Source organism: Calidris pugnax, unplaced genomic scaffold (assembly GCF_001431845.1).
Source record: "Calidris pugnax isolate Ruff unplaced genomic scaffold, ASM143184v1 scaffold8, whole genome shotgun sequence".
NCBI classification, from domain to species: domain Eukaryota; kingdom Metazoa; phylum Chordata; class Aves; order Charadriiformes; family Scolopacidae; genus Calidris; species Calidris pugnax.
The window spans coordinates 7,897,429-7,924,626 of NW_015090830.1; the positions used below are offsets into that span (position 1 = coordinate 7,897,429).

General features: G+C 37.4%; 1 protein-coding gene across 5 annotated transcripts in view; it reads right to left on the reverse strand.

The window, feature by feature from the left end:
* Positions 1 to 27,198, reverse strand: part of LOC106887512 (cadherin-12) — a 564,874-nt gene that overhangs the window by 99,161 nt on the left and 438,515 nt on the right. For all 5 annotated transcript variants that reach the window (XM_014941084.1, XM_014941088.1, XM_014941086.1 and 2 more), the window contains one exon: positions 16,442 to 16,736. In XM_014941084.1, the coding sequence (XP_014796570.1) occupies positions 16,442 to 16,736 (295 nt within the window). The remainder of the gene's footprint in view (positions 1 to 16,441; positions 16,737 to 27,198) is intronic.

Consider the following 27,198-nt stretch of genomic DNA (forward strand, 5'->3'; position numbering starts at 1 on the left):
AACTTTGAAAAAAGTTGTAAAATCAGAAATTGACGCCAAATTCAGTTGCTATGAAAACTGGAAGGAGTAAGTCACTGCTGCCTTAGTGTGCTCTTTCTTTAGCAAGACCGCATCATTCTTTTTTTGATTTTAATTCTAGGCTCTTGTAGCTTATTCAAAGGCTTCTTTAATACCTCAACTCTATTGCAATGCATTATGTTCTTTAAACAAGGTAGAAGATAAAAAGGACCAGTACAACACGCAAATGAATTGTGACCATACAGACATACATAAATACAGGTATTTCAATATTTGTATGTCACAGCTATGATACAGAAAATTCTAGTTAAGGATGCTATAAAATGCCTAACTCTGTCCTTCATGCTGTTGAAATGATCAAGGTAGAACCTCCACAACTCTTACCAGATATGAGTTTGCATCATTTACTTGTTAGAATTATTCTTAGCATGCTCTAGGATTTTTTTTTTGCTCTGATTTACATTTCTCTCTCTATTTTGATGATCAAAATCACTTGTCTCCAGAGACCAGACAAAAAGCAATGCTTAAGTTGGTACCACTGGGCAACAAAAAACCCCCAACAAAACCCAATCGAAACCAAACCAAAAAACCCCATCCCCAGACTAAGGAAAGATAAACCTCAACTGGTAAAGACAGACCATATTGTCTGTTGTCAAGGCTGAAGTGCAGTTTCACCCTTCTTTCACTGCAGTGAGGATTCTGTTCTAGACAATTGCCTTTCTATGCCAGCCCACTCCCCATAATAAGCAAATTATGCTTATTCATAATTTCTAAAACCTATGAGACAGGCAAGCCTTGATCATTACAAAATTCTAAACTCATGAAATATCAAACCTAAAACTAAACACACCTGAATATGGCCTAGATATCCTTCAACTTATTGCTTAGCTCCTTAAAAAAAAGGAGCTTTACGTTTCTTAGGAAAATATTTACTTAATATTTGTTGTGTTATTGTTTACAGATGGATCTGTAAAAAGCCAGGCCTACATATCAACCATCTAAAATTTGAATGTAGTCAGTATTCAGGGACTCTTGTCTTACCCCTGAAATGTCTAAATAATTTACAATCCAAGGTATTGATTTTGTCGAAAGATCAAAAGTGGTAAGATCTACAAAACCAGATTCGATCCTACTCCCAAATTAATTAAATAAATTAATAAAAGAAATATGTGGGCTACTGTTGTGGTTTGGACTGGGCTGGTCACTAAAATGAATGACAGATGCTCTCTTTTACTACTCTCTGCTTCAGAAAAGGGAAAGCATCTCCATTCTCAGAGAGAAGAATGAGAGACAAGAGACTTATGATTTTAAAAAGAAACAAAACTACTTTAAGGAAAATATTAATAAAATAATAAAAGTAAAGAAGTACATACAATATATACAAAACCATATGGAGCTCCCAGGATGACGATCACATCACTGGCAGGCACTGGGAAAGTCCCAGGCTGGACTCAGTGACGGACGAAACCTGGATTGTGGATCTGGATTCAGGAATGCACAATTGGGATCAAAGGCAGATGAACAGACAGCGTCCTCCTCAGACACTGGCCATTGAAGAAAGAGGGCTGAGCCCTTGATCCCTTCAGCTTTTATACTGAGCCTGGGGCAGATGGGATAGACCCTGTTGGTCAGTTTTGGGTCACCTGTCCTGTCCCCTCCTCCCCACAGGTGGGACCCCTCTACATTCTTCCGCTTCCGACTCTCCGATGGGGCATATAACAAACTTAGCTACCTCGGCTGTTACAGTAATAATTGTAAGCAAGAGCCTCTCTGTATACCATTCCGTGGGGCAAATTATAAACCATCAGATCTTACCACTTTGGAAGAGGACTACTGTCTTAAAAATGCACTGTTAATTTCAGAGAGTTCAGTTAATTAGAAGAGGCTTGGCTAAAAAGTGAAATTACTGAATCTTGATCCCTTCAGCTTTTATACTGAGCCTGGGGCAGATGGGATAGACCCTGTTGGTCAGTTTTGGGTCACCTGTCCTGTCCCCTCCTCCCCACAGGTGGGACCCCTCTACATTCTTCCGCTTCCGACTCTCCGATGGGGCATATAACAAACTTAGCTACCTCGGCTGTTACAGTAATAATTGTAAGCAAGAGCCTCTCTGTATACCATTCCGTGGGGCAAATTATAAACCATCAGATCTTACCACTTTGGAAGAGGACTACTGTCTTAAAAATGCACTGTTAATTTCAGAGAGTTCAGTTAATTAGAAGAGGCTTGGCTAAAAAGTGAAATTACTGAATAAAAAATTGGTTCTGTTTTACCTCAGACCAGGACAGCTATAAATTGTCAGATAGCTGGACTTCTATTTTAATCACTGAAATGAACTGGAGTATTTTTATAGCTGGCATTTAAATCACACCACTAGAATTCTACCTATAGTTGCTTAAACTATTCCATTTTCAATCCTGTTTCAAAACTGAAATAAAAACAAAATACTGGAAGATATTATGCTGTTGACTTTCTATAACTTGATTATTTCCTGACTGGTTGCTCAGAGCAAAGCTACAGGAAACAAGTATGTCATTCTTCCTGCAAAATGTCAATAAGAAAATAATAATAATGAAAACTACGATCATATTAAAACTCCAGACCCTAAATGGCCCTTTTTAGACACATATACATATACTTGAGAATAGGAGGAGATTTCCAGCTATCACAGCCCATCAGTCTTTCAGTACTATGCCAGTTGGAGACTGGACACAGATCACTATTTAGAAGATGACAATGAGGCAGTTGAGCCATTGCAATTTAGATGTGAGAGTAAGACAGCAAACAGCCACAGAAATATGAAAGTTTGTTAAAAAAATCTATCAAGTGGATTTTAATAATCCACACACAGTCCTTCCCACTTACATGAAGACAGAGAACATGGTTATCATTTTAACTCACAAAATTAATCACATCCAGATTTTTTAATGAGTATTAAACTCTTACCCTGTTATTCACCTATGAGATACTCCCTAGCTTTTTATTCCATATTTTTTTTTATCCCTCAACTTAAGTTTTGTTTCCTGAATCCCTCACAAACATATTAAAAAAGACGTATTATTTTTTAAGGTGAATTGCCCCCAGTTTCCTTGCGCATACACTCTCATCTGTGGTTTGTCAGTTCTGGTAACACATAGGTATTAAGAAACAAGCTCTGAAATGACTATTCCTTCTCAGTTTTCACCATCTTCAAGACTACACCTATAAAACAGAGAAGTAACATTACACGGTTCTTTTATACACATCAACTTTCAACACAGAGATACTGAGGGAATGAATCACAAAAAGCTGTTGGAAAATGCAATAAGACCAGATGCAGTTTTTTTCCTACCTGGTGTTCTTTAGATGCCTAACAATAAGCAAGCTTATTAGTGAAATGGTGTAGCCTGTAAGAAATACCAATGAGAAAAGCTGCATCCTAGATAACTTCTCTCTCAGAAATTATTTACTGGACAAAAAATATTTTGAACCCTTTTCTGTGTTAACAGCTTAAACTAACCTTAGTCTGACAAAATGCAGAATCAGATTATGGTCCCTCCTGAACGCTCAGTGGATGCATGAGATACAGATTCTTTTAAGACATTCTTCTGTTATATGGTGGTTGAATGCTTATCTCCCACCTCTTAAGTGAATGCTCAGACCATCACTCTCTTGAAGAAGGTGGAAGATGGTCTGTTTTATGTAGGATCATTAAATATTCATCAAGTCAAAAAAAGGGAGAAGGGAAAAAGACTAAGAAAGACACTCTGGCCTGGTGGTTAAAACATGAGGAGAGTTTTTTAAAAAAATAAAAGAACTAACGCTGCATCTGCAGCATCTTGTGTGAGTTTTCTTCCACCCTTACTGCAAAAGCAAACCCATGTAACCTCTCTTCCAGTCACATTTTGCATGGGATGTAACTCTGAACTCTGAAAATGTCACTGACTGGCTTCCGAGATAGAATTAAGTATATCTACTTTATGATTTCTGACAGCGCTTAGGCATTAATTGGCATCTAGCTGCTCAGCAGTGTAAAGTTAGACGGTTCTGTGTGTAAGCAGATTGGGGACAGGCTTAGGTGACATTTTAGGCACGCATGAAACAATGTTATAGACATTTACTTTTTTCCAGGTTCAGGCAGGTACTAAGATACTTCATTTGGAATTAGACAAGTAAATCCATGTGGGGTTCTAACCCTGCATGGCACACCCCAACTCACCTACTGTAGTAGTGCTAAATTTGATCTGTGTCTGATCTGGTTGGGCTCCGGAGATATCAACCGGATTACCTGGCCAAATTTCCAGAACATTTTGGTTCATGTTTATAATGTATGCTGGCAAAACTTAGGTGCCTATAAATTAGGGATGCTCAGCATTGCTTGAGGAACTTTGTGGTACAGCTCAGGCCATTAAAAGCTATTTTGGAGACTAAAGACTGACTAGGGTTTTCAAAACTACTTACATCCCCTGCAGTTAGTGATATCGAGAGAAAAAACCCCAAACTCTCAAGATGCCTATAAAACTCTTTCAGTACCGAGTTCCTCTTACAAATCTGGCCTAAGAATGTGCTGATGACATTCAATATCAAGATGTTACTAAAAAGTCTAAAACCTCTACTGTTGATGAGAGTGGTACCTCCATGACGCACGCTGTGTCCACAGTTAAGTCAACACTCAAATCATAAAACACATTTGCAATGTGGGCTGAGAGGCTCACGTGGGCTCTAATGTAGGCAGTCTGGGTAACAGCAGCACTGGAAACAAACCATTAGGACATCCCTGCAAGGTAGCTGGTGAGTTAGTATCCTGAAGTCCCTCGTACTAGGCTGCCATAAAACCTATCTTGTCGTCACTGTTACTGTCCTCTTGTGCTACCCAAAGCAAATTGATAGAGGTGGCTAAAATATAAATCATCCAGATTGCAGCATCGGTATTACTGAACTGCCACAACTTCAGCTCTACAGTAAATCAGTAGGATGTGCTGGTGCAGTTCTTATCCCATATCTTTCCTTTAAATCAGCAGTTCAGAGATCTCTTATTGCTGTGCAGTGGCCCAATGAAAGGATTCCTTCTTTACAACTTCCAATTCAATTATCAGCTTCATATGGATTTTGGAATTTAAGGAGCTGATGCCTTTCTGTCATAGAATCATAGAATTGTCTCTTTTGATTCAGGCAGTCAGTCTGACATCTTGGCACCTTTCAGGTCATTTATGAAAGATTTTCTTCAGAAGGAAAGGCTAGAATTTATTTTGTTTATTTGATACAAAGAAAAGCTGATGTAGGAACTGATTATTGCTTATTTTATGTTGGAGCAATCTGTGGTACGTCAGTGTTTGAATCCAGGTTGTGGCAAATAAAAGCAGCAATTTACATACGTTCAGCCACTGCCTCCCCTGCACAAATGTTAACAGTTCCTCTCCTTATTCCCCTACCAGTATTGCAAATAAAACTATCAAATGCAGTTCTTCAATATATCATAGTAAAGCTATTTTTTCTACTCAGTGAGGTGAAGACTATTTTTTTTCCCCTCTACTGTATTAGCAACTGGATGATCTTTTGAAGGCACACGGGATCATCTGCTGTTTGAACAGCGAGGTGCTATGTCTCACTGGATTATGCTCAGTGATTAATATTGGTTTAGGACTTAAAATCTGTGAACAGAGGATTCATTCAGAATCACATGCAAGAGCCATGAAAGAATCCCAGGACTATCAAACATCTGCTGAAAACTGTCTGACAGGGTTTGGTTTGTGTTCAGGCATGAGGTGACATGGAGTGAAAGCAGCAAGAAAAAGTGGATGAGTTTGGAGCTACTGAACCAAATAAGTAGCAAGTGGGGCTGATAATTTGAGCATCTGTGTCTGTATCATTTCTTGCAAGACCATAAAATGCAGGCTTGAGCACTTGAACCTGCCCTTCAGGCGTCTTTCTCATCTGAATTCTCTCATGACTGCTGAAAGTATTGATTACTGTTGCCCTATCGTTAAAAGGACAGCAGAAATAAAAGGGGCTTAGAGGCAAGCAGTGAAAGTGATTGAGACATTAAAAGTTTTCCACATAGGACTTTAAAGATTTCGTCTATTTAATTTAGAAATGAGACAAATATATAGGACATGATAGACATGTATACAGAGGTTAGGATTATACCAAAGCTAAATTATCTGTTCCCATTCACCTTCTATCTTTCAGACTGAAAGTCAAAAAATTTTAAAATAGGAAAAGAAAACGCTTTGTAGAATGACATGATCGATTTAGAGGACGTACAGTCACTAGACCTGACAAAACAGGGATTAGAGAAGTATTTGACATGATTGTGAACTCTAACAACAACCCTTTTTAACAGAGTTAAAAAATAAATAAGGTGTGCTTGGATAAAACCTACCTCCAAATAGACTGTTACATGATAATTACCTAAATGTGTGTTTAAATTTCTCCTAGCCTCTACTTCTGGCCATTTACAGAGACGGGAGGATAGACATGCTTCTAATGTGATGTTCCTACAATATGGGAAACCTAGCTACATAATTATCTAATGTTTCAAATAAGTTAGGATATTCCTTTAGATCAGAACAAACGATTAAATTGATGCTTGCTTTACTAACAGCACTAAACACAGATGGAAGATGAAGGATATGACCAAGGAGATACTCTCCAACTGTAAATATCCTAACCTGGTTATTACTGGATTGACTGTTGGGATTCATATTATCCTTCACCAGTTAGGATCTCTATCCCTAAAACATAATGCTAGCCTCAATGGGGTGACTAGTCAACCAATTATTTCTAGTGAAAATCATCAGTTGCAAACAATTGTGTACCAAGATGCAAATGGTTAGTTGAAATTACACCTCTGTGGGCCTCTGCAACATCCTCTGCCGATGACTGGTGCAGGCTGGTGTGTCAGGCAGTCCTTGCTGAAGGACCCTTGCCTGCTTCATGCTGTTTCCCTGCTCCCTCAAAACTGCTTCATAGTCTTACTCATACCTTGAGTGTCATTTATTTATGAATTAATATCCTTTAAGCTTCTTATGAAAATTAAGGATGGTCCTGAGGCTTGTTAACAGAAACCATACTAGTGTCTTTGGGAGTGCCAGTCTGAATCAAGTTCAAGGCAGTATTAAAAGTTTTACATTTCTCTCCAGTAGCTCCTGAAATGAAATCTGTACCATTTGTAAACCTTTTCCTCTTCCTCTGCTATCATTCCTTACATTGACATCTGCACAAAATCAGCACCCATCTCTACTTCCAGTCTCCTCTCTTACCCTCAGTGATTTCACTTTTACTGCTGGCTTCTGCACAAAAGGTCCCCAGACATAACTGGCAAGTAAGGATGTCTGGACAGTGTAACATTGCTTTACTGGGATATTTCAGATAGTTTTGGCCTTTCACTTCATCCTACTTCACTCCAGAAAAACCCCAGAAAGTAGTATCAGCACTGCTGAGTTTTTAGCAAAGAGGACAGGATTTTGTCATTTCCATTGATCGTCTTCCTATGTAGTTGTGACCTGTTTAGTTTGCAGGCTGACTAGCTCATCCGGGAAGCATGGCAACCTGCCTGGTAATCAACTGTGTGGCAGAGAGATCAGGGAACAGACAAACCCGCCAGGTTCCCAGCTCCAGAAAAGACTGCCTGGCCTACGGGTTCCCAGCCAGCCAGTGCTCGGCTTGTCAGGTTGATATAAGGAATGCTTCTCTACTACTTTGGGAACCACCTGTTTAATTTCTCAGCCACCAGCTAACCTGGGGGATGACTCACCAGGCAGCCATCTGGTTTTTCATAACAACTTTTGACAGAATTACGTGTTTGCACCTTTCAGTTTTACAGAAACTTAGCAAAAATGGCTTTTGTGGAAAAGTTTCAACCAGCTCTGTTGGGACCCGTGTTGACCAAAGGCTGGAGGGACATCAGGCTCATGTTCCCACAAGATCTATAGTGGTTCCTTAGCTAGGAAGAACCTGCGATGTACAGGATAAACATTGGGCTGGATTGCCCACCTGTGCTGTTCCTTACTACAAATAAGGAGAAACATGTAGTATCTAGGATTCATTAAATTCAAGGTCGGCAGACTGATACACTTTCTAATTGACTGACATGCCATTTAAAATACTCCAGTATGTGCTGTTTCTTATTCTGTAGATATTTTTAGACATCTGTTTTATGTAGATTTTTTTTCCCTAACAAATTTTTACCTGCAGTTTCTTTGGTGTAGACTTGAAGCCTTATGGGATTCTCTAAACAGAATAATTTGTCCTTAACAGAAAAATTGTGATCAGTGACTTTTTTCTCTTAGCTCTTGTTAAGCCACATTCTCACAAACACTTTTCTTATCACTCCAGGCCTTCCTAGGATTACATCTAATTTGCCACATGGAGTTATTTCTGCACACAGAATTAAAGCCCTTAATCATATTTGGTTTAGTGACTCCCACTTGCTTAGCAATCTTGAGACTATTTTGCCTTCTGTTTTGTCCTCCTCTAGGGCTGATCATGACTTGATTGATTCACAGAATCTCTCAGTGACTGATTTCTTAGATCAGTTATCTTAGTACAAAATATCACTCATGTCTGCTTTTATTATTTTGATTTACTACAGAATTATACACAAAAATGGGGGAGAAGAACACTAGATATGCACACACTGTCCATGCAAACTATCCAGAAAAAGCCATTTTATATTGGCCTAGTCTCATTACCTGCAGTGTCTTTATGAGAAGATGGCTAGGACACAATTACTTGTCATAAATTAAGAGCTGCTTTGTGCCAGTGAAAACTTGCACTTGTTTCGTCTGTGAAAAAATTATAAATAGAACTAAGCTTTTAAGGAAAAAATAGCTCAGTGGCTGGAAAGCAACTTTAAAGAAAAATGGCATTCATAGCCATGCAGGCAGTAGCTTGAAAAGCAGCTTTTATAAAACATATTTAATGTTTACAGTCACTCAGTGGCTGAGAGCAGTAATACTTTTAAAATATGTTAAATGTTTAAAGCTACTCAGTGGCCAAAAGAACAACTCTTGCTGGAAAGATTTTTAATGTTCAGAGTCGTTTTGTGGTATGGAAAAAGCAACTTCTTGTTAATTTTTAACATTTACAGCTGATCAGTGGCTACTAAAACAACTATCAATACAACATGTTTTATGCTTAGAGATGGTATGTGCCTGTATAAAAACAATTCCTACATCTCTCAATACTACAATAAAACATGCCAATACCCTTTCCTCAGCAACAGTATCATTGAAAAAAAATAACACATAATCCCAACAACTCTGATGCAATATATTTTGAACCTAGAGATGATTATGCAAACCACAAGACAGTACCAATAATTACAAAGCTTCTCCTTATATACTCAAAGAATTAATACTCAAATTGATATTCAGCACCATTTAAATGACCAATATATGCATTTACGGCAAATCCACATAGATTAATTTTAATAATTAAAGTATTGGTCGGTTAACCTAACAGAGAGGTCTGCATCAAAAGACTTTGCTGTGATGAAATATAAAATATTATTTGATTTACACTACTGAGCTGGAGTAAAGTCAGCGTGTGGATAGGAACACAATGGCTTTATCTGCTGTGATGTGAGTTTTGCCCACTTCCAGCTAAACATAATAAAGTAGGCCTGGATATACATATGAAGTAAGAGTCAAATGCTTTGCATGAATTCGGCACCAGCACTGAGATTTTGGGACTGTGAAACCAGCTAGCAGAAAACATTTATCCAGTGTCAACTTTTTAACAGGAAAAACTTCTCAGATATTTTGCTGTGTGGATGTTTTTAGGGTCCTGTCTGTCACAGCTTTCATTTCGCATAGATTCTCCCAGCTAACCGATTTGCCAAATTTTCTTGTTTTGCTGACAATTTCCAACAGCCAGGGTATATGAAATGAAACTCACAGTGAGTATGACAATAGCCACAATCCTTAAACCGAGCAAGCCTTGATTCCCTGAATTGTTTTCTTTCTCCCGTTTGATCTAAGAGAGTTTTGTCTGCACGGTTTTTCACAGCAGCTGAAGCTGCCTAGGTTGCCCAGTGATCTATCACAATGTCAAGAAACACTTTTGTTTCAAAAGTATTCACTGCCTACTTGTAATTTTCTCTCAACATCTCAGTATTGTTGGTGGTTTTCTAATTTTGTTTTGGTTCGTATTTTTGTGCGATGCCGCTTATACATGGGGAAAAACTCTGACAAAATGCTAAGCAGACATAACCTGCCTTTCCTTGTCTCCTTACTTAAAACTCACTTTTCTTTCCAGTGGCTATAAACCTTATTCTGACCATCAGTGCAGTACCTATTTCTTTTCACAATTAAAAAAAATGAATCAAACCCATAGATTCATAATTAACAAAGCAGTTCTAAGTGAGAAACTGCTAAAACATCAACTATGATGGGTGAACTGCCATTTGATACAGCACCAGGATAGAGAACTGAAAAGCAGCGATGGGACATGAATTTTTCTGACAAGTGGTGTGTATGACCTAGGGCACTAGGTCTGACCCAGGCTATGGATGAATTTGTACACTCTGCAATAAAGTACCAAATTAGGGGACATGTGGCTATGACCCTGAAAGGGGGGGTCAGTACAGCTTTGTGAAGGGAAGCCACCCTTCAAAAAACTGTTAAAACCATTGGGTGAATCAGTGACCATATAGCTCTAGACTACTTGCACGGATAAGCAGTATCTAACTTTCAAAAGAGCTTTCATCAAGGTTCCTACAAAGACGTTCTTAAAAAAAAACCCAACAAAGATAGATTAAGAGAGAACAGCCTTTTCTAAGGTAACATCCAAACAAAAATAGAAATCAAATGGTAGGAATAAATTGCCAGTCTTTATATAAGAGGTGGTTTTCCACTGGCATCTCACTTGGATCTGAACTCATAGGTTGCCAGTAAAAGAGACTACCTAAGCAAGTGACAGCTTGACAAAATGAAAGCTTGACTGCAAAGTGTTACAGGGGAATCTTAACATAACAAGTAACCGGGGACAGGGGATTTCACACTGAGAAATACAAAGTACGAGGCATGGGGAAAAATACCCTATCAGTACTTTCACAGAGGCAAGCTGTAGCTCAGTTACCTATTAACTCTTCACCTTGGGATCACTGTGGAAAATCCCCCGAAGTTTTAATCTCAATGATCAACAGTGGACAAAAAAGGGAAAATGACTGATAGGAATTATTAGATAAGAAAAAGAGAAGAAACAATTATATTCAAGATACTTGCATCTTAAATACAACATCCAATTCCCATCATTGTCTCTAAGGACTTGATAACACCAAAAAAAAAAAAGAACGGAGACCAGTGCAGAGATGGAGGGGCTGAGAGATTATACTGACAGTTATCTCTCCATGAGCATGTGTAATCCCATTCAAAAATATCTCTGGCCTCTACAGATTCCCAAAGTAATACCTTCCGCAACAGCCTGTGTACACTTTTGGAAGTCCTTAAAAATACATTGCCAGAAGTTAGCAATCTACATCAAGGGAAGGATGGCTCAATATTTGCTCTGATGCTTTATAGTCCTTCCTTTCCCAGCCTCTGCTCGGTGTAAGCTCCAGGCTAAACTCCGGCACACGATACTAAGTTATGCTAAATCAGAGTGCAGGTTCCTTCCCAGCAGTTCATGAGGTTAGCTTTCTACACATTGTAATCATTTCACACCAAACTACAGAGATGGATATATTAAACATATGTTCCATTTGAGAATGTATATATATAAACCTTTGTCAATGTTTAAATACAAGCCAATGATAAATATAAGCCAATTAAGTATTCATTCAGAAGGAAAACTGCCAGAAAATTTATAGAAACTATTTTAGATTGTCAATACCATGGGAAGCAGATCTGTAACACTCTTCAAGTAGCTGCCTTGTACCACAGAGGATACGCAGTAAAAATAACTTGATACCAACTTTCCAGTGTCATTGACCATTTTAGTGTTACAACATAGTGTTACAATTGAGGCAGTTTCAAATAGAATATTCAAACCTAATCAGCAATGCAGCTATTTGATGTGAACATATTCCATTACTTGCTAATTAATAACCAAAAAGGCAGAATAATTGCCACAGTGATCTGGAGTTTGCAGAGCCACCCTAAGCAATAAAGAGTTAATTTAGTGGAAAGGTATGAAAGGAAATTGCCTGGGAAAGAACACATGGAATCTATACATTATGGAATTGGCAGGCTTAGTACAGCCCTAGCTGGTCTGTACATAAGCATAGAGGAATAACAGAAAGACCTTAGAAAACAATTTGGAGAGTGTGACAGTGCAAGTTACAAATTTGTCACATGTAACAAATATGATCAGTTAAAATCAGCGAGTGAACAGTGAGACAGTGAAAGAAATGTATGAGAAATGCAGACACATTTCTGTGCACATTTTTAATGTATAAATATATAAAAATCCATAAGAAGATCTTTCCTTGAATGTGTGTTAAATTCTGGTATCCCCCTACTCAGTCATTTGGACTAATATCTTTAATAAGAGGATAACCTTGGTTTAAACTCACCATATATTTGCATGTTTACATGAGCGATATTGCAACAAAAGTTGGCACAGCTGCCAGAAGCAACAACACAGTTAATTAAACTGTATTTAAGGACAACGTATTTTGCTAATCCTAATTTAGAAATGGCGAAATTACAGCCCCATTTTCAGTCCTCATAGATAAATTTCCATTTCTGGTTTGTTCTATGTTTTGGATCTCTCATTAAATGAAGACAGTATCTTCAAAGAAAGACATTGACAATACCAATGCAATATCAGAAAAAAATATGTTAGAAGTCCAGCCCTTAAGCTTTAATAAGTCTCTTATTAGGATAACAGCATAGCAATCTCTTTTCTTAAAATACTAGTTCTGCACTGTAATCTGACTCCATCTCCTGAGTTTCTCTGCAGGGAATTTCACATCATTGTCCTTTCCAAAATAAATTCTTCACCATAAAGTTTTCTGCAACCCTGTTTATTCTGTGAGCAATACAATGTCAACTTTGGAGTTATCAATATCCTTCCTTCCACAGCAATACAGAAACTATGCACACTTAGAAAGTATCAGAAATAATGGAAGTCATAGATGGGTACTGTAGCCTGCATGTAACACCTGTCAATAACCAAGGGGCTTTTCAAGAGAGGAGCTTTTTTGTGACTGACTGTTCTCTTCAGCATACATGAGCAGAATACAGTGCATGCATAAAAGGAGAGAGGCTAGCTGGCCATTGAAGCCTTTGGCATAAAAGGGGTAGGCGTCCTAGTTTATAGTGGACTTAAATTAGAGCTTTAGAACACAGTAAACATCCTGCTATTTTATTTTTTTTCTAAGCAAAAAGCATATGAAAGAATTTGGCTCCCAGTAAGGAATGCACCACTAAGTAAAAATGGCAAACCTAAAATTATCTCTTCTGCAGAAAAAGTTAAAAGATATGTATTACCATAATCTTTTTTAGGAGTAGTATTGATTAGAGGGAAAACCAAACAAACCCCAGTGTACAGAAAATGTAGAAGAAACTTTAATATAACCTCAAAGTTAATCTGAAGGGAAAAAAAAATAAATTCCACCTAAAACATGCATGGCAAATGTTTTACAAAACATGTAAAAATGTTTTGTTGTTTTACAACAAAAGTTCCTAGAAAATCTACCATTAAAAACTTGGATATGACAGGTATGTCTAAATCACATATATGGTCATAAAACCAGATAGTGAGGATCCTATAATTTCCATCTTTTTTCACCTTTTCCAGTAAAAAACCACCCAGGTCCAGGATGCAATTTTATTATAGCTCTGTGACTGGAACTCTGAATCTGGGGATGAATGTTGCGGCATTTTTTCAGCCAACAAAGCTTCAGCGACAGCAGGTAGTGCAAAGGTCAGAGTTGTTACAAAACTGAGAACAGCACAGCCATGAAGATTTCTAAAATGTGTGCAAGGGGTCTGAAGGACACTTGTCTCCCCAAGACTTCCCAGCCCCATGCAATCCTCTCTAATGGCTGCAGACTGTGGTACCTCAAGGGAGTCTTATACAATTCACTTCATTTGAGCGTCCAAATGGAATATATACTCTGTGTTTATACTGAATTTAAAGTCTTGAGGATTTTATTAGCTACTCCCCTACCCCTCTATTCCCCTTTCAACATGAACTCTTGACATCCATATTTTGTTCCTTATTACCCATAACTTTAGGATAAACTAACCTTTGGATGTGAGTGTCATGCAACAGACTCGTCAGGCTCATAGAAATGCCTAGTAGGGGAGACTAAGTGTCATGCTGCAGTGCATTTCCCACAATGGAACCAGCATGCCTGAGTGCGGTTCATAATAAATACTGTTGCAAAAATATAGTAAGTGAAGTTTATGACATTTGGGAATTGAAAACTGGCAACTAGAAAATGAAAGTGTAAAAAAATAGGTAAGAGGAGAGTTTATCAGGGCTTTTGCGTAAGCCAAGACAACCATATGCTGCACCAGCTAAAAAATCAAAGTGATTTTCAATGTCAGCTTCAGGCAGTGGAAGGTCTAGGCATCTCTATATGTGCAACTAAATGGTCGTGATGATAGGGAGCAGTAATTTTAGATCCCCTGGAAATCTATGCTTGCATAAGGTAGCAAAAGCATGGATAAGAGAGAGCAAGAGAGTGGAGAGATCTACACCAGAGAAGGCACAATCTCCTGGAACATTACAGGCAACAGAAGGCATTATTGGATATTTTTGCTGCAAGGCAGCCCAACAGCAAAAATTGTTATCTGCTTTAGTAACCACTAATTGGAGTTTAGGCCTCCATTTAGGGCACTATTTCCTTGCCTTTTCTGATCAATTTTCATCCCTAGTTTGTTTGTGGGGTTTTTTTTCTTCTTCTAGAGGAAAATAAAAACTGTTATGAATAAAGCTTCTAGAGGTAGTGAATGTGACTGAATAAAATGATGATCAGGAGAATGCAGTTTCTCCAAAGGAGAATAAATTGAAAAGAATTTATTTCAAAATGCTGTATGCAGGACACAGCACACTCAGTTACATTTCAACAATAGTGCACCTATATAGTGAATCTGTAACTGTACCTCTATAGGTGACTAGAGTGAACTCGTCTCTACGCATGTATAAGATTAGTGTGGTCACCTCTACCTGTCTACTCATATTACATTTCACTACAGTCTATCGCTCTTTGTCACATAATTTAAAATACTACCTCATTAATTCCATATAGCAACTTGTGTAAATACCTAGTTGCCTCCTGGATTGTCTTTCAAAACATCACCATCTGACTGGCATAGCTGAAAGGGAAACAGGATCCCCCTGCACATTTCAGAGTCAGAAAACTTCCCAAACTGTTAGCAACTACAGGGAATATTAAATTACTAGGACTGGCCTGTGAAGTACTGGGAATAGACAACTTAGGAGAGAAAACAGCAATAAGCTGAAACTAGCACTGGGAAGTTAAAGGCCTCCCAGCCCAGTATGAATTAATTTCTGGTGCCTGCAGGGAAGCCTGAAGCACCATCTGGCAGCGGGACACAAGCAGAGCACTTGGTTGCAAACACACTGCTCAGAACCACTGCAGAGTCAGCCATCAGGCACAGACCCGAAGGGCCCATTTAGTCTATTCTCCTGCTGCAAAGCGGGATCAACGCTCTTTATGCCTTTCCCGGCAAATATCTATTGTATTGTGAAAGTTCTTCAAACAAAAACCTCTTCCAGTGCTTCAGTATATTGCTACAGTCCACCTTCTTTGGAGAGAAAATTATTCTCTCCTTTGTACGCTAGGTCTTTGAAAACATACGGTGTTTCCAGTCAGTCTTTCCTGTTTTTTTGACTTAAGAATCCAATGCACTCAGTGTTTTCTTGGGCATTAGGTTTTTCAGATCTTAAGCCAGTCTTGCTGTGCCTCACGTTCTTGCATTTGTGGAGAGCCAGGTGACAGCAATTCCTATTTTAAGCACCACAGTGTAGAAGGACTTGGATAAAGAATTGTCCCCTAATTCATAATTAGGGGTCACACTAAGTGTTGTTTAACAGCCACAAAGACAAGAGCAGTAATTGGCAAGATGCTGTTGTACCACCTAATTCTATACAGCGAACAGTCAACGTTAACTATGAAGTCAAGGGAACACACTTCATCATGTGAAGTAACAGTTTTGGGGATCCACAGAACCCCTGGACCTCAGCATACCTGCCTTGAATCTATTTTTTTTCTCCTCCTGTCCTCAGAGACTTAAAGTCACAAGCATTCATTCTGCAGAAGAATGAGTTTCTAAATAAGCAAATAAAGCTAAAACAAAACTGTAATCTGTATATTTCTAAACACAGAGCAAGACATTTCTAATAATAAGTTTTAGAAGTTAAATTTTCATTTCAGCTTTCTCCTTCTTTCCTCAGCAGGAACTGCACATTGAGACAATTAAGCAACATGCAATTAGTTAACAAGTGTTTAAAGCTTCTTACTCACCCACTGGAGACATTTCTGGGACGCTGGCAACATAAGGCCCATCCAGGAACTTTGGCTCATTATCATTAATGTCCTGCACTTTGATGATGAACTCTGATTCAGGTTCTAGTGGTTTCTTGGTGTCAACATCCACAGCCTGAGCCCGGAGTGTGTAGAAAGGTTTTTCTTCTCGATCTAGGCTCCTTATGGCATGAATGTCTCCCGTGGTTTCATCAATGGTAAAAACTGTGCCAGCACCATCTCCCGAAAGTGTATATTTAACAGTGCCCACTCCCTTGTCCAAGTCAGAATGGAGCTTGCGAACAAAAAGAAAAAATAAAAAGGAGAAAAAGAACATTAATGGCTTTTTCTAGGCTTGAAGGCAATTTTTATTTTTTTTTTTCTATTAAGGTGTTAGAGGAACCAATTTCGTTAAGTCCGTAACTGTCTCTAAATGCATGCAAAAAATGTGGGTAGCATTGTTATAGAATATTTTTACCCCCATCTAGTACCCAGCACAAACAGCACTTAAAAATCTACCTGCTTTTTCCCATTAATACGTTCACTACTAAAAATGCAATGAAGCAGGGCTTGGGATTTGTTATAAATTAAGACAAAGGACGGAAAATCAGCAATAACCACATCAAACAAACAAGAGATGACATGAGAGAGTGACAAAAGCTTTCACAGACATTTGGATTTCAGAGAAGTAGCAGGGAATTATCTAATTTTCATTTCACACATAAAAGCTTGACAGAATTCTAAACTCAAAGACAAACCTGGTTAAAAACCCACAATATATACCTCTTAATTACAGTAAATGCTAAACAGAACTAAAAATACCACCTCTTTCACACAAATATTTGATCGTTTGTTTCTGTCCTTTCTGAGACAGTCACATTGCAGACTGAAGCTAGGAGTGTGAAGCTAGGAGTTCTCTCGCTCTTTGGAAGAATATGAAAGTCAGTCATTTCTGCCTTAACTCAATTGATTCTGCCTTAAATACCAATGCACACATTTTCTAGGCTGTTAGCATGTTAAATCTCTATTTCTAATTTGAAAAAATACTGTAATACAAGTTTTTGTCCGTTTGATCTGTGTCTATACTACTATAATGTGGCCATAAACACCACTGCAAATGCAAGAATTTTTGAAATCGAAATATAGTATGATGAACTTCCTTCTCAGATGCTTTTATCTGTTTCATACTCATCCTTTAAATACATCTAAAATTTCTGAACAGATACTCAAGGTTACATCGTTGATGCTGAAATAGCTTTTAAACTATTCGCCTGCTTGTCCCATCTAATGAGGACTAAAGAGATCTGCTATAATGGACATGGTTTGGAATGGAGTCTTCAAGAGTGAATTCCCTTAAGCAGTACAGAAAAGTGATTATGGATATAGGCTTTATTTACATGATGTACTGCCCAAGGTGAAACACAATAGAGGAAACATGGGACATGAAAGGAGATTATGTAGAAAATGAATGACTGAGAAACTAAATGGTTTTGGTAATGGGGCAAGAAGCTAAGCTACAAAGAAAGAGGTAAAGGCAATTATTAACATTTATAGCTATTGCCTTGAAATTGAAAATAGGTCCTTGTGACTGCGGAAGAGGTCATGGTTTGTGGGATAGAGAGAACATGAACATTCTCTCTTCTTTGTCTACTTTTTCATCTCATCATTCCTGCTCAGTGAATACACTAGATTCTGATCTTTCATCTAGCTGCCCCCTGCCTGTGATTTAAAATTATCTCTACAGTCCGAAGTAAAGCATTTTGCTTCTTGAGCACTGGTTCACCCTGGAAAGACTCAAAGGAAGTTAATTCTTTTCCTCCTGGGGTGTTAAATATTTCCTTGCCTGCAAAATGAAAAGATAATGCAGCCTGAGATAATTAATGACTATTTCTTCCTCATCATTTTAATTTAAGTGGCTCACAAGCTTCCTGCTGTTCCATTATACCTTGCTCAGTTAAAACGTAGTATGTTCCGTCCATTATCATATAGAGGCTTACAGACACACATGGAGTGGAAAAAAATACCAAAATGATGATGAGAAATCTCAAAGAAAAAAATGTTAGAACTTTACAGAGGGAACCACACCGCTTTCTTACTTGTGTCCCTGTATTAAATAAAATATGTCTGGGCTTTATTGTGAAGTCTACCTTGTTCCATACTCCTGGAAGCAAAATATCACAGAGCAAAAGAATGTGGTTTCAAAGCAGGGATTTGTAAACAGGGAAGCATGCCAAGAATATTGTCTCTATTCCCATCTCCTGTCATCAGATTTGGCACTGAAGCTCAGATGGTTGAGTGTCTTTCTGATTGTCAGCTGAAGGGTTCATGTTCAACTAGTAATAAATCAAGCTGGATTGCATACATTATCCAAGCGCCTGGATTATACTAGAGAGAAATAATTATTGTTGCTTTCCCTATCTGGGGAAGAAGTTAAAAAATATAACATGAAAAAAGCAAAACAAAGGCTCTTAAGAGTGAAATACAAAGACATGCTAAATATAGCTTTTTTCAACTGTATCGGAGCAAAAAAAGCTTTATAACTGGCAGCATTAGCAATTATACAGTTATAGATGTGTTTACTATGCTTTACAAATATCACTCAGCTAGTATAACCTAGGAACTACTCCACTGATTTAAGCAGTGTTATATTGCTTTGCATTAGCTGGGACTTGTCACATTGTATCTGCTCATCAAATCACACTAATCTGCTGATTTCCATATAGGCTTCTTAGATGTCATTGCTGGACAATGTGTACATGCATGCTTATTTGTAACACACATGCTATGCAATTGCTGGGGCAATTCAACATTACAAACTGTCTAACTACTGTAGAGGAATAGCTGTTTGAGTTAATTTAAAAAGAACTAAGTTCTCCAACACCAAAAGGCATGCAGTGCTGAGATTCAGATGCAAGGACAGAGAGACTTGCACGGCACTAGAAAATAATCCTTACTTTCAATGCCCAAAATTTTTCAGAAAGCAGTTTAGACTAAAGAATAAGTGCTTGCTAGTGTGTCTCTGATTTATGTGTTACAAGTTGTATTGCACTGGAAGAAAAGACATTTATTTTTTGTGCTGAAAAGCTTACAGAAGATTTATGAAAGACTAGTTTTTCTGGCACTGTGTCCAGCAGTAGTTTTGGTTTTGTATCCCATTTCTACTTCTTGCTTGTACTTATTTTCTAATTCTTGCTCTCCTGCTATTTCAGCAAAACTCCAGGGCAAGAGAAGAAGTGCTCAAATCTTACCAAAACCCCCTTAATGTGTTTACATTTCAGAATTACTTGAATTTACCACAACAGGTTGGTACAAATGATTGTATTCACATAGATTTTTCTTACTATTACGTTTTATCTGTAAATCCTGAATATTAAAAATGCCACAAAGGTTTGGAAATGGGAGGGCTTCATTTCTACTTTTGCTCAAATCTGCACTGTTATTCTGACTAAATGACATAGAGTTTAGTGTCAGATCTTTGGGCAAATCTGCCCCAAGTGTAAAATTAATGATTTCTTGCGGCAATTCTGCAGAAAATTATGAATATGTTTTTGTTATGGCAGATAAAGACACATCATCCCATGATTCTTGCAAATGTGTGCAAACAATTACACATATGGCAAAGAAAATAACTTATTAAAAAAATCAAGTATGAATAACAAGATGGACACTATTGTGAAATAAATTGTGTAAATCTATGCAGAAACTCTGATGGTGTTCTTGAATCATATCCAAGACCAGATGCCAGACTGAGTCAGTCTGCAAGTCCATGTGATCTAGCAATCTGCTTCAGCCTATAACTAGCTGAAAGCTAGTTTGCTTCAGAGAGGATGGAAAAGTTTGTAACAACTCATTACAAGAACATCTGGAAGAAATTATTTATTCAGTTCTTCAGGTAGTTAAATCCAATTCCTAACAAACGACATGATTATTCCTATTTTAGCAACAAATCAAGACCTGAATACTTCAAAAACTCAGTGTTATTAACTCCGTGCCACTTCAAGACCTCACACACCTGCACAAATGATTTGATATTACACATGAAACCACCTAAAAGATCAAGAAATGTATAAGGTAATGCACTTCAAGAACTGCTGTATACTCCTAGCTAAATTCCACATGGCAGTAGTATGGATCGGAAGTTTTTGTTCCTTGGTGCTGATTTGCTCCTCAGTTACCTGATTCACCTGATCCTCAACTATACACCTTCTTTTTTATAAAGACTTCAATGTTTGCAGTAATGAACTTACAATGATTTGGAAAGCTGAATTTGTAAAGTCACAGACATAGGTAAATAAATTAGAAACAAAAGAAGTTTAATAAATTGCCAGACAATCTGGGCTCAAAATGAAGCAATTGCTATTCCCTCACAGAGTGTGCAAAACCAAGGGCTATGACACTCCCTAGGATTGCTGTGATCTTAATATCACAGCAACACAGACACTGAAAAGTTGTTTTATGAATAGACTGGTTCCCGTTCTGAATTCCCCATCCACACACAATTAAAAAAAAAAAAAAAAAAGGGTAGGGAAAGAAAAGAGGAGGAAATAAAAAAGTTTTAAATGTCTAGTAATGTTTAACATCCCTAAATTGATATATTCACCCTGTGATATATTTTATGACTCCAAGTTTCATTCCATTGCCAGTTTCACAGGCTGAAGAAAAATTTGCTGTTCAATTTATTTATTGCTAGTAGATCAACTTAAATGCTATATTGCAGTGCATATCTGGACTGGAAACATTGCTAAATGTTCCAAGATATTAACCCTTCTATGCCTGCACAACAGTACTAGTTATCTAGCCCATATCTGTATCTTTATAACATTTTTCATTATGCAATGTATTTTTGGACCTTATTGCATTATTTCCTCCACCTGTATCTACTTCCAAGTGTTGCCATTTGCTCTGTAGCCACCAGCTCCTCTCCATGCCCTTTCCTGGGTAAGATACTCAATGGAAATTGTTTGAGAAGTCAAAATAGACAGTTAACTCCAGTGTTACCTAAGACTGCAGACACAGAAGGACGTCCTAAACTGAGGAAATGAAAAAAAGTCATTGTTGTATGGCAAACAGATGCTAGCAGAGCTATTTTGGCAATCCCCTACTGCAAAGTCTGTGTTGGAACAGGCATGCCCGCTGCAGGAAAGGAGGGTGTAAATGAGCCTAGAGAAACTTTTGATACTAACCATCTAAGATGACTTTCTAGTTGGAATATTGCCCTTTTAAAAGATACTTATTCTACACATATTTTCTATTGGCAAGAACTCCGTGGTCTACACAGATTGCACAGTTCCTTTGAAAACTGAAAATTAGATTTTAATATACTGCTTTTACACAAATACATTTTTTCCCCTCTAAAAATGCATAAAAGTTGAACAGTTTCCTGAGATAAAAGAGGGTGGTGGTACCACGTACTTTAAATCAGGAAAATAACAGCGCAATTGGTGCTAACCAAATCCAATCAAATTTTTTTATTTCCTCCCCTCTTCATCACAGAGAGAGAGACAAACACTCCCCTCCAGAGGACGTTTAGGGACAAGGGAAAATCCACTCACAATACACTCAGTGCAAATGTTTCTTGATCCTAAAAATTTGGATTAGCTAGGGCATCTTCTGAATACTCATTTAACATACATTAATAAGGCAAGACTGCAGACTAAAGCTTGTGTTGGGAGGAGTCAGGACACTACTAGAAAATGGGTCAGATGAACAACAATCTGCAAAATAGGTGTATGGAAAGAAGTAGCAACTGAAATAGAATCATCTAAGTTGGAAAAGACCTTTAAGATCACTGAGTCCAAGCACAAAATGATGATGTAAGAGAAAGATGAACAAAAAAAGAAGAGAGTGCTGTTTTCTAAAGGTCATTTGGAAAAGATGGTTTTGTTTCCTATTAAATATTATTTGCAATAGGAAGGGGTGTCTTTGTACTAGCTTTGTAAAGGGCTTTTACAAGATGCCCACATCCATGATTAGGGTTTCTCAGTACTGTGAGAATTTAAACAATAATAAAAAAAAATAATAAAAAAATTATATATATAAAACATATAAATATACTTACAAAAATGTACCAAGGATAAATAATTATTTGAAGTAGCAAGCTGTGTATATCATATTACCATGACTAATTTTCTTAGGGATGTATTGCTACGGCTTCTTTTCCTATGCTTAGTAAAATACCTACTTCCAAGAATTGGCATTCTTCTGCCTAATTTTTATAAAAATGGTAATATACAACACAGTTCTGCATTTTGAAGTATCTTTTGTACACTGTCCAAATTAGATTAGAATATTTTATTCAAAAGGAATTAAATAAAAAGGTTTTCTGCTCTTTTTCTGATTATTCCTGTTTGGCAAATAAAGCTGAGCTTTATTTAAATTAAAAAAACGATTATCCAATTAAATAAAACATTATCTCCTTCTGTCATGGGGATGTAGTTTAAACATAATAAGACAGACCAGTCTTTTCCAATAATGAGTGTGGTTGCCAGTGAATAATATGATGGCAAAAAAGTCATTAGCAAGGAATAAAACCAGTACCTGACCTGGTCAGTTCAAATGAACCCTCATCCCTATCAACATCACTGACTTGAGGGGTCAGGAATTGCTACTTTTCTAATTCCACTGTACAAGAATATTTTTGTTTCATTATGTGTAATTCAATAATAACACTCGCAAAAGCACGTTCCAAAATAAATATTCTTTTTCTTTCATGACATGCAATTGCCCATAGACAGAAAAAAATATTGCCAAATGAAAATAAAAAAAACATAAAACACACTAGTAAAATATTGAAAGAATAAAAATCTATCAATAATATCTCATTATAAATTGCTCATACAAGTAATTATATATGTAAATAACAAGTTGCATGTATTTATAACAATGACTTTTACGTCACCATTTCATCTGGAGTTGATGCACACAGAAAGACTGTGTCCTCTCTTAAACATTAATGTAAGAATCAATATCAGAAGTAATTTTTTTAGTGAATTATTCGTACTGAACTCTTATAACTCCATGTTACAATGGAAAGTTGCTCTCTGTAGGCACGTTAATAGGCCTAAGTCCACAGTTATGTTGAATTCCATTTGAGAGAAACGTTCTGCAGAATGGTAACAGCTGATGGGACCATGAATCTGCTAAAGCCTGTAGGCATTACCATTGTAAAGTAACAACATAATCACAGGTTCCAACAACAAATTCCAGTATTGGCCATTAGACAACAACAGAAGACAAAATTTGAGGATATTTATCAACTTTCAACTTATTTCTCCAACACAATTTTATAAATCCTGCTGAAGTAATAATAGCTACAATCATGACAGCTCAGTGGAAAATGATTTCACCATCTCATTAAATGTTCACAATTCCAGAATTTTTCAAAGTGTTTAACAGGAACAGAGCAGGGAATTGAATCTAAAACCCTTGCAGCCCAAATGCCTTAACGGATCAGATGGGAAAGGCGAGGTTGTGTCATGTGTTCTCCTGCATAGATGTAGCCTTTTCCTGTCTTTTTACTATTGTCGACTTGAAATCTATGATAAACTGTCTTCTGGTTCAAAGCAGTCTGTGCAAGACATCACCCGTTACAAATGAATGCATTTCATCTGGCATCAGTGGAGCTGGTTTGATTTACACCTGTGAAAGCACTGGTGCTCCCTCCGTACCAGTGCCTGGCTGGAATCCCAGTGGCTAAGTGGGAGCATAATGAAATTGAAACTGAGAAATGAGGGAAGGGAACTTGCCACAAACAGGGGTCTGGGGAAAAAACCATCACCTCTTTCAGCAGCAGATACTTGTATTGCTTTTCAAAGCAATACTTATTTTTTAATTCGGAAAACTAAATTAAGAAAACACAACATTACAATGAAATTCTAAATTGTTGCTACTTAATTGCACAAGATCTGCAAAACACCCAATGGCATTGCTGTAATTAATGAAAATCCTAAGTATAAAGGGGTGGTGCCCTTCTTAGATAGTATATAGGATTGTAGTATTTCCTTTTTGAAATAGGAATTACTATAATAATATAAAAAAGACCTGCATCTCTCTGGATGCCACATACAGACAGTAACATACTGTTTTGCATTATGTTCCTTGCTCTATCCCTTCTATAACATATATGGAAGATCAATGCATGAAAATATGAATTATGCTGTATGAATAAATATAATAAACATGGATACTAGAGACATAGGAAGAGTTTACATGAAACATACTATGACAAAATTTGCAAGACACCTAACAGAGTTCATAACTTCTCATGACTGCCTAATTATATTTATGATGATAGTCTCTCTGAAGATCACCAGATAACCACTGTTCAAAAAGCTGAGAAGAACCAAGACTTCACATTGCATAATGTCACTGAACTTAAACTGTTGGAAAAGTTACATATTTTGAGTCCAAAATGAGGAGTTTATGCTTGTTAAGCGACAAAATTATTTGCTTTCAAGGGTGTGTGAATGTGATCCGTTTTCTGTAGAATTATACTCTACAGTTGTCTTAAGCTACAAGGTATAAAATCATGGTTTATTACCCTTATTCCTTATACCCTAACTACTTTGGCTTTACAGGGAAAATATCATTAGTGTCAGAGGATACATGCTTGACTACCAAATCCAACATGATCAATATATGAGCTTCCTCATCTCATCTAATAATGGAACATGAGATTATGGACTTTTTTTTCTTGAGATTCAGTTTCCTATGGAAGCTGTAGCTACAGCTGCTCTGTTGCCCGACTTTTTCTTTCTCTCACAGGAGTTTTCCTACTGATGCCAGTGAGAGTACCTTTGTGCAGGCTGTAGGATTAGCTACAAATACGTCATAGGGAAGACAGCCTGCTATATGCCATTCAGCTTCTGAAGTGACAGACAAAAAGACAGTTGCCTGCTGACGAGTGCCACAGCAAATAGGGGCTATAGAATGACATCCACTGCTGGAAGAGGGCATAGCCTTGAGCAGCCTCCCACTCCTTCCCTTGGTGGCATTCACTTCTCCACCCCAATTGAATTCCCTTGAACTTCTTTATATCATTTATATTCAATCTAGTTAAAGCAGTTGAATAGCTGACCTTTGTAGGGCTGACTCTTCTGGAATTAATTATGGAAAACTCAAACTTGCTGGTGGTGATGTTCTGAGGTGGAGGCAGCAACCTGCATGAGGGACAGTAGCTGTGGGGCAGCATGCATTTCCACACCACAGCTACAACTAGGAGAAGAAATATCTCCAACTATATAGTCATAACCAGTCATGAACCCAGTGCTCTCCTACTGTTAATCAGTCCCTAACGCAGAAAACTGTGGTTAGGGGTTAGCTGACTTCCATAGTCTGAGTTACGGTGCAACTGAACACACCAAAGTGAATGCCAAGCCTGACTCTGGCTCCCTGATTCAGCTCTGGAAAACACCCAGAGAGCTTCTCTGGAAAGTCAAAGGCTCAGTACAGTACCTTAGAAGCATACCCTCTGTAAGATTCCCTAAACTAGATTTACCCTGCCTTAGGAAGCCACAATTCCCTGACACACAGAGACATGAAAGGACACGGATCACCACACAGACTCCTGTTGTGTTACCCAGTTGTATACCTATGCTGAAATCTTTTATGTTTGTATATCCCGAAGATTATAATAATTTTTAAAAGTCACTGATAAATACATAACTTTTAAGTACAGGATCTCTGTCATAAACTAAAAAGAAGAGGTTCTGTAGTTAGAATATGAACAGAAAGACTGGGACTGTAGGACCTCGTTTTTGAGCGAAAACATCGTTGGAAACATATTCTGAAAGCGTATCAGTTTAAGTCCATTGCATTTGGAGAGGTCAAAGATTCTAAACCGATTAGAAAAGCTTATGCTTAATTTGACACTGATTGGAACTTTAAGTAGCAAATAAATCTTCCACTGTTTCATTTTTTATTTATACCAGTGTGCTCTGCAATTCATGTCTTATCTTGGGGGATTTTAGAGAAAAGGCCTATTAAATTCTGCTGGTGCTTATTAAACTTTCTTCTTTTTGATCTTTCCCTTAATACATTTTTTTTTCATTATTTCAAATATTTTTCTTCACTGACTGTATTGCAAATGAATATAAAACTCTCTTCCTCATGTATTTAAATTTAATGTTATGTTAAATACAAAAAAACTTGTTCTGTAAATCACACTTGCTGTAAAGTGCTGTCAGTTAAAGTGCCTCTTTTTGTTTGATAATGACACACTAAAACAGGTAGGGAATGACAGAGTAGAAAGATTCTGCCTCAACCTGTCTATCACTGTGACAAGGCATACTATTATAAACTATTTGACCACTTCTATTTTCTAAATAGGAAAATAAATTTTTAAAAGTCTTAGTTTTCATCACAGAGGTGAAAAATATTAATTTTAACACATGCAGTAGAGGGGTAACTTTAAGGCATTTAGATGCACAGAATTTTATAAGCAAAACAGAGTATCCTCTGAATTTTTGATCTCCTTGTCTTAACTTAAATTGGCCCCCAAAACTTAGGCAAACGAGCACACCACAATACAATAAATACAAAATAATCCAGCAGTCATGAATCAATAATACTTAATGTATATGAAATATAGCAATGGAAGGTACAGCAGAAAAGGTGAAAGATTTCTTCTGTGCCAAGATGCCTTAATCTCAGGAAAGTGCAATCACATGCATCATGTCCCAGTTGCAAGATTTCCTCAGAACATTATTTTTAAAGGCTGTATTAATGAAACTACCTTTTCACACAGCAATTGTTTATTT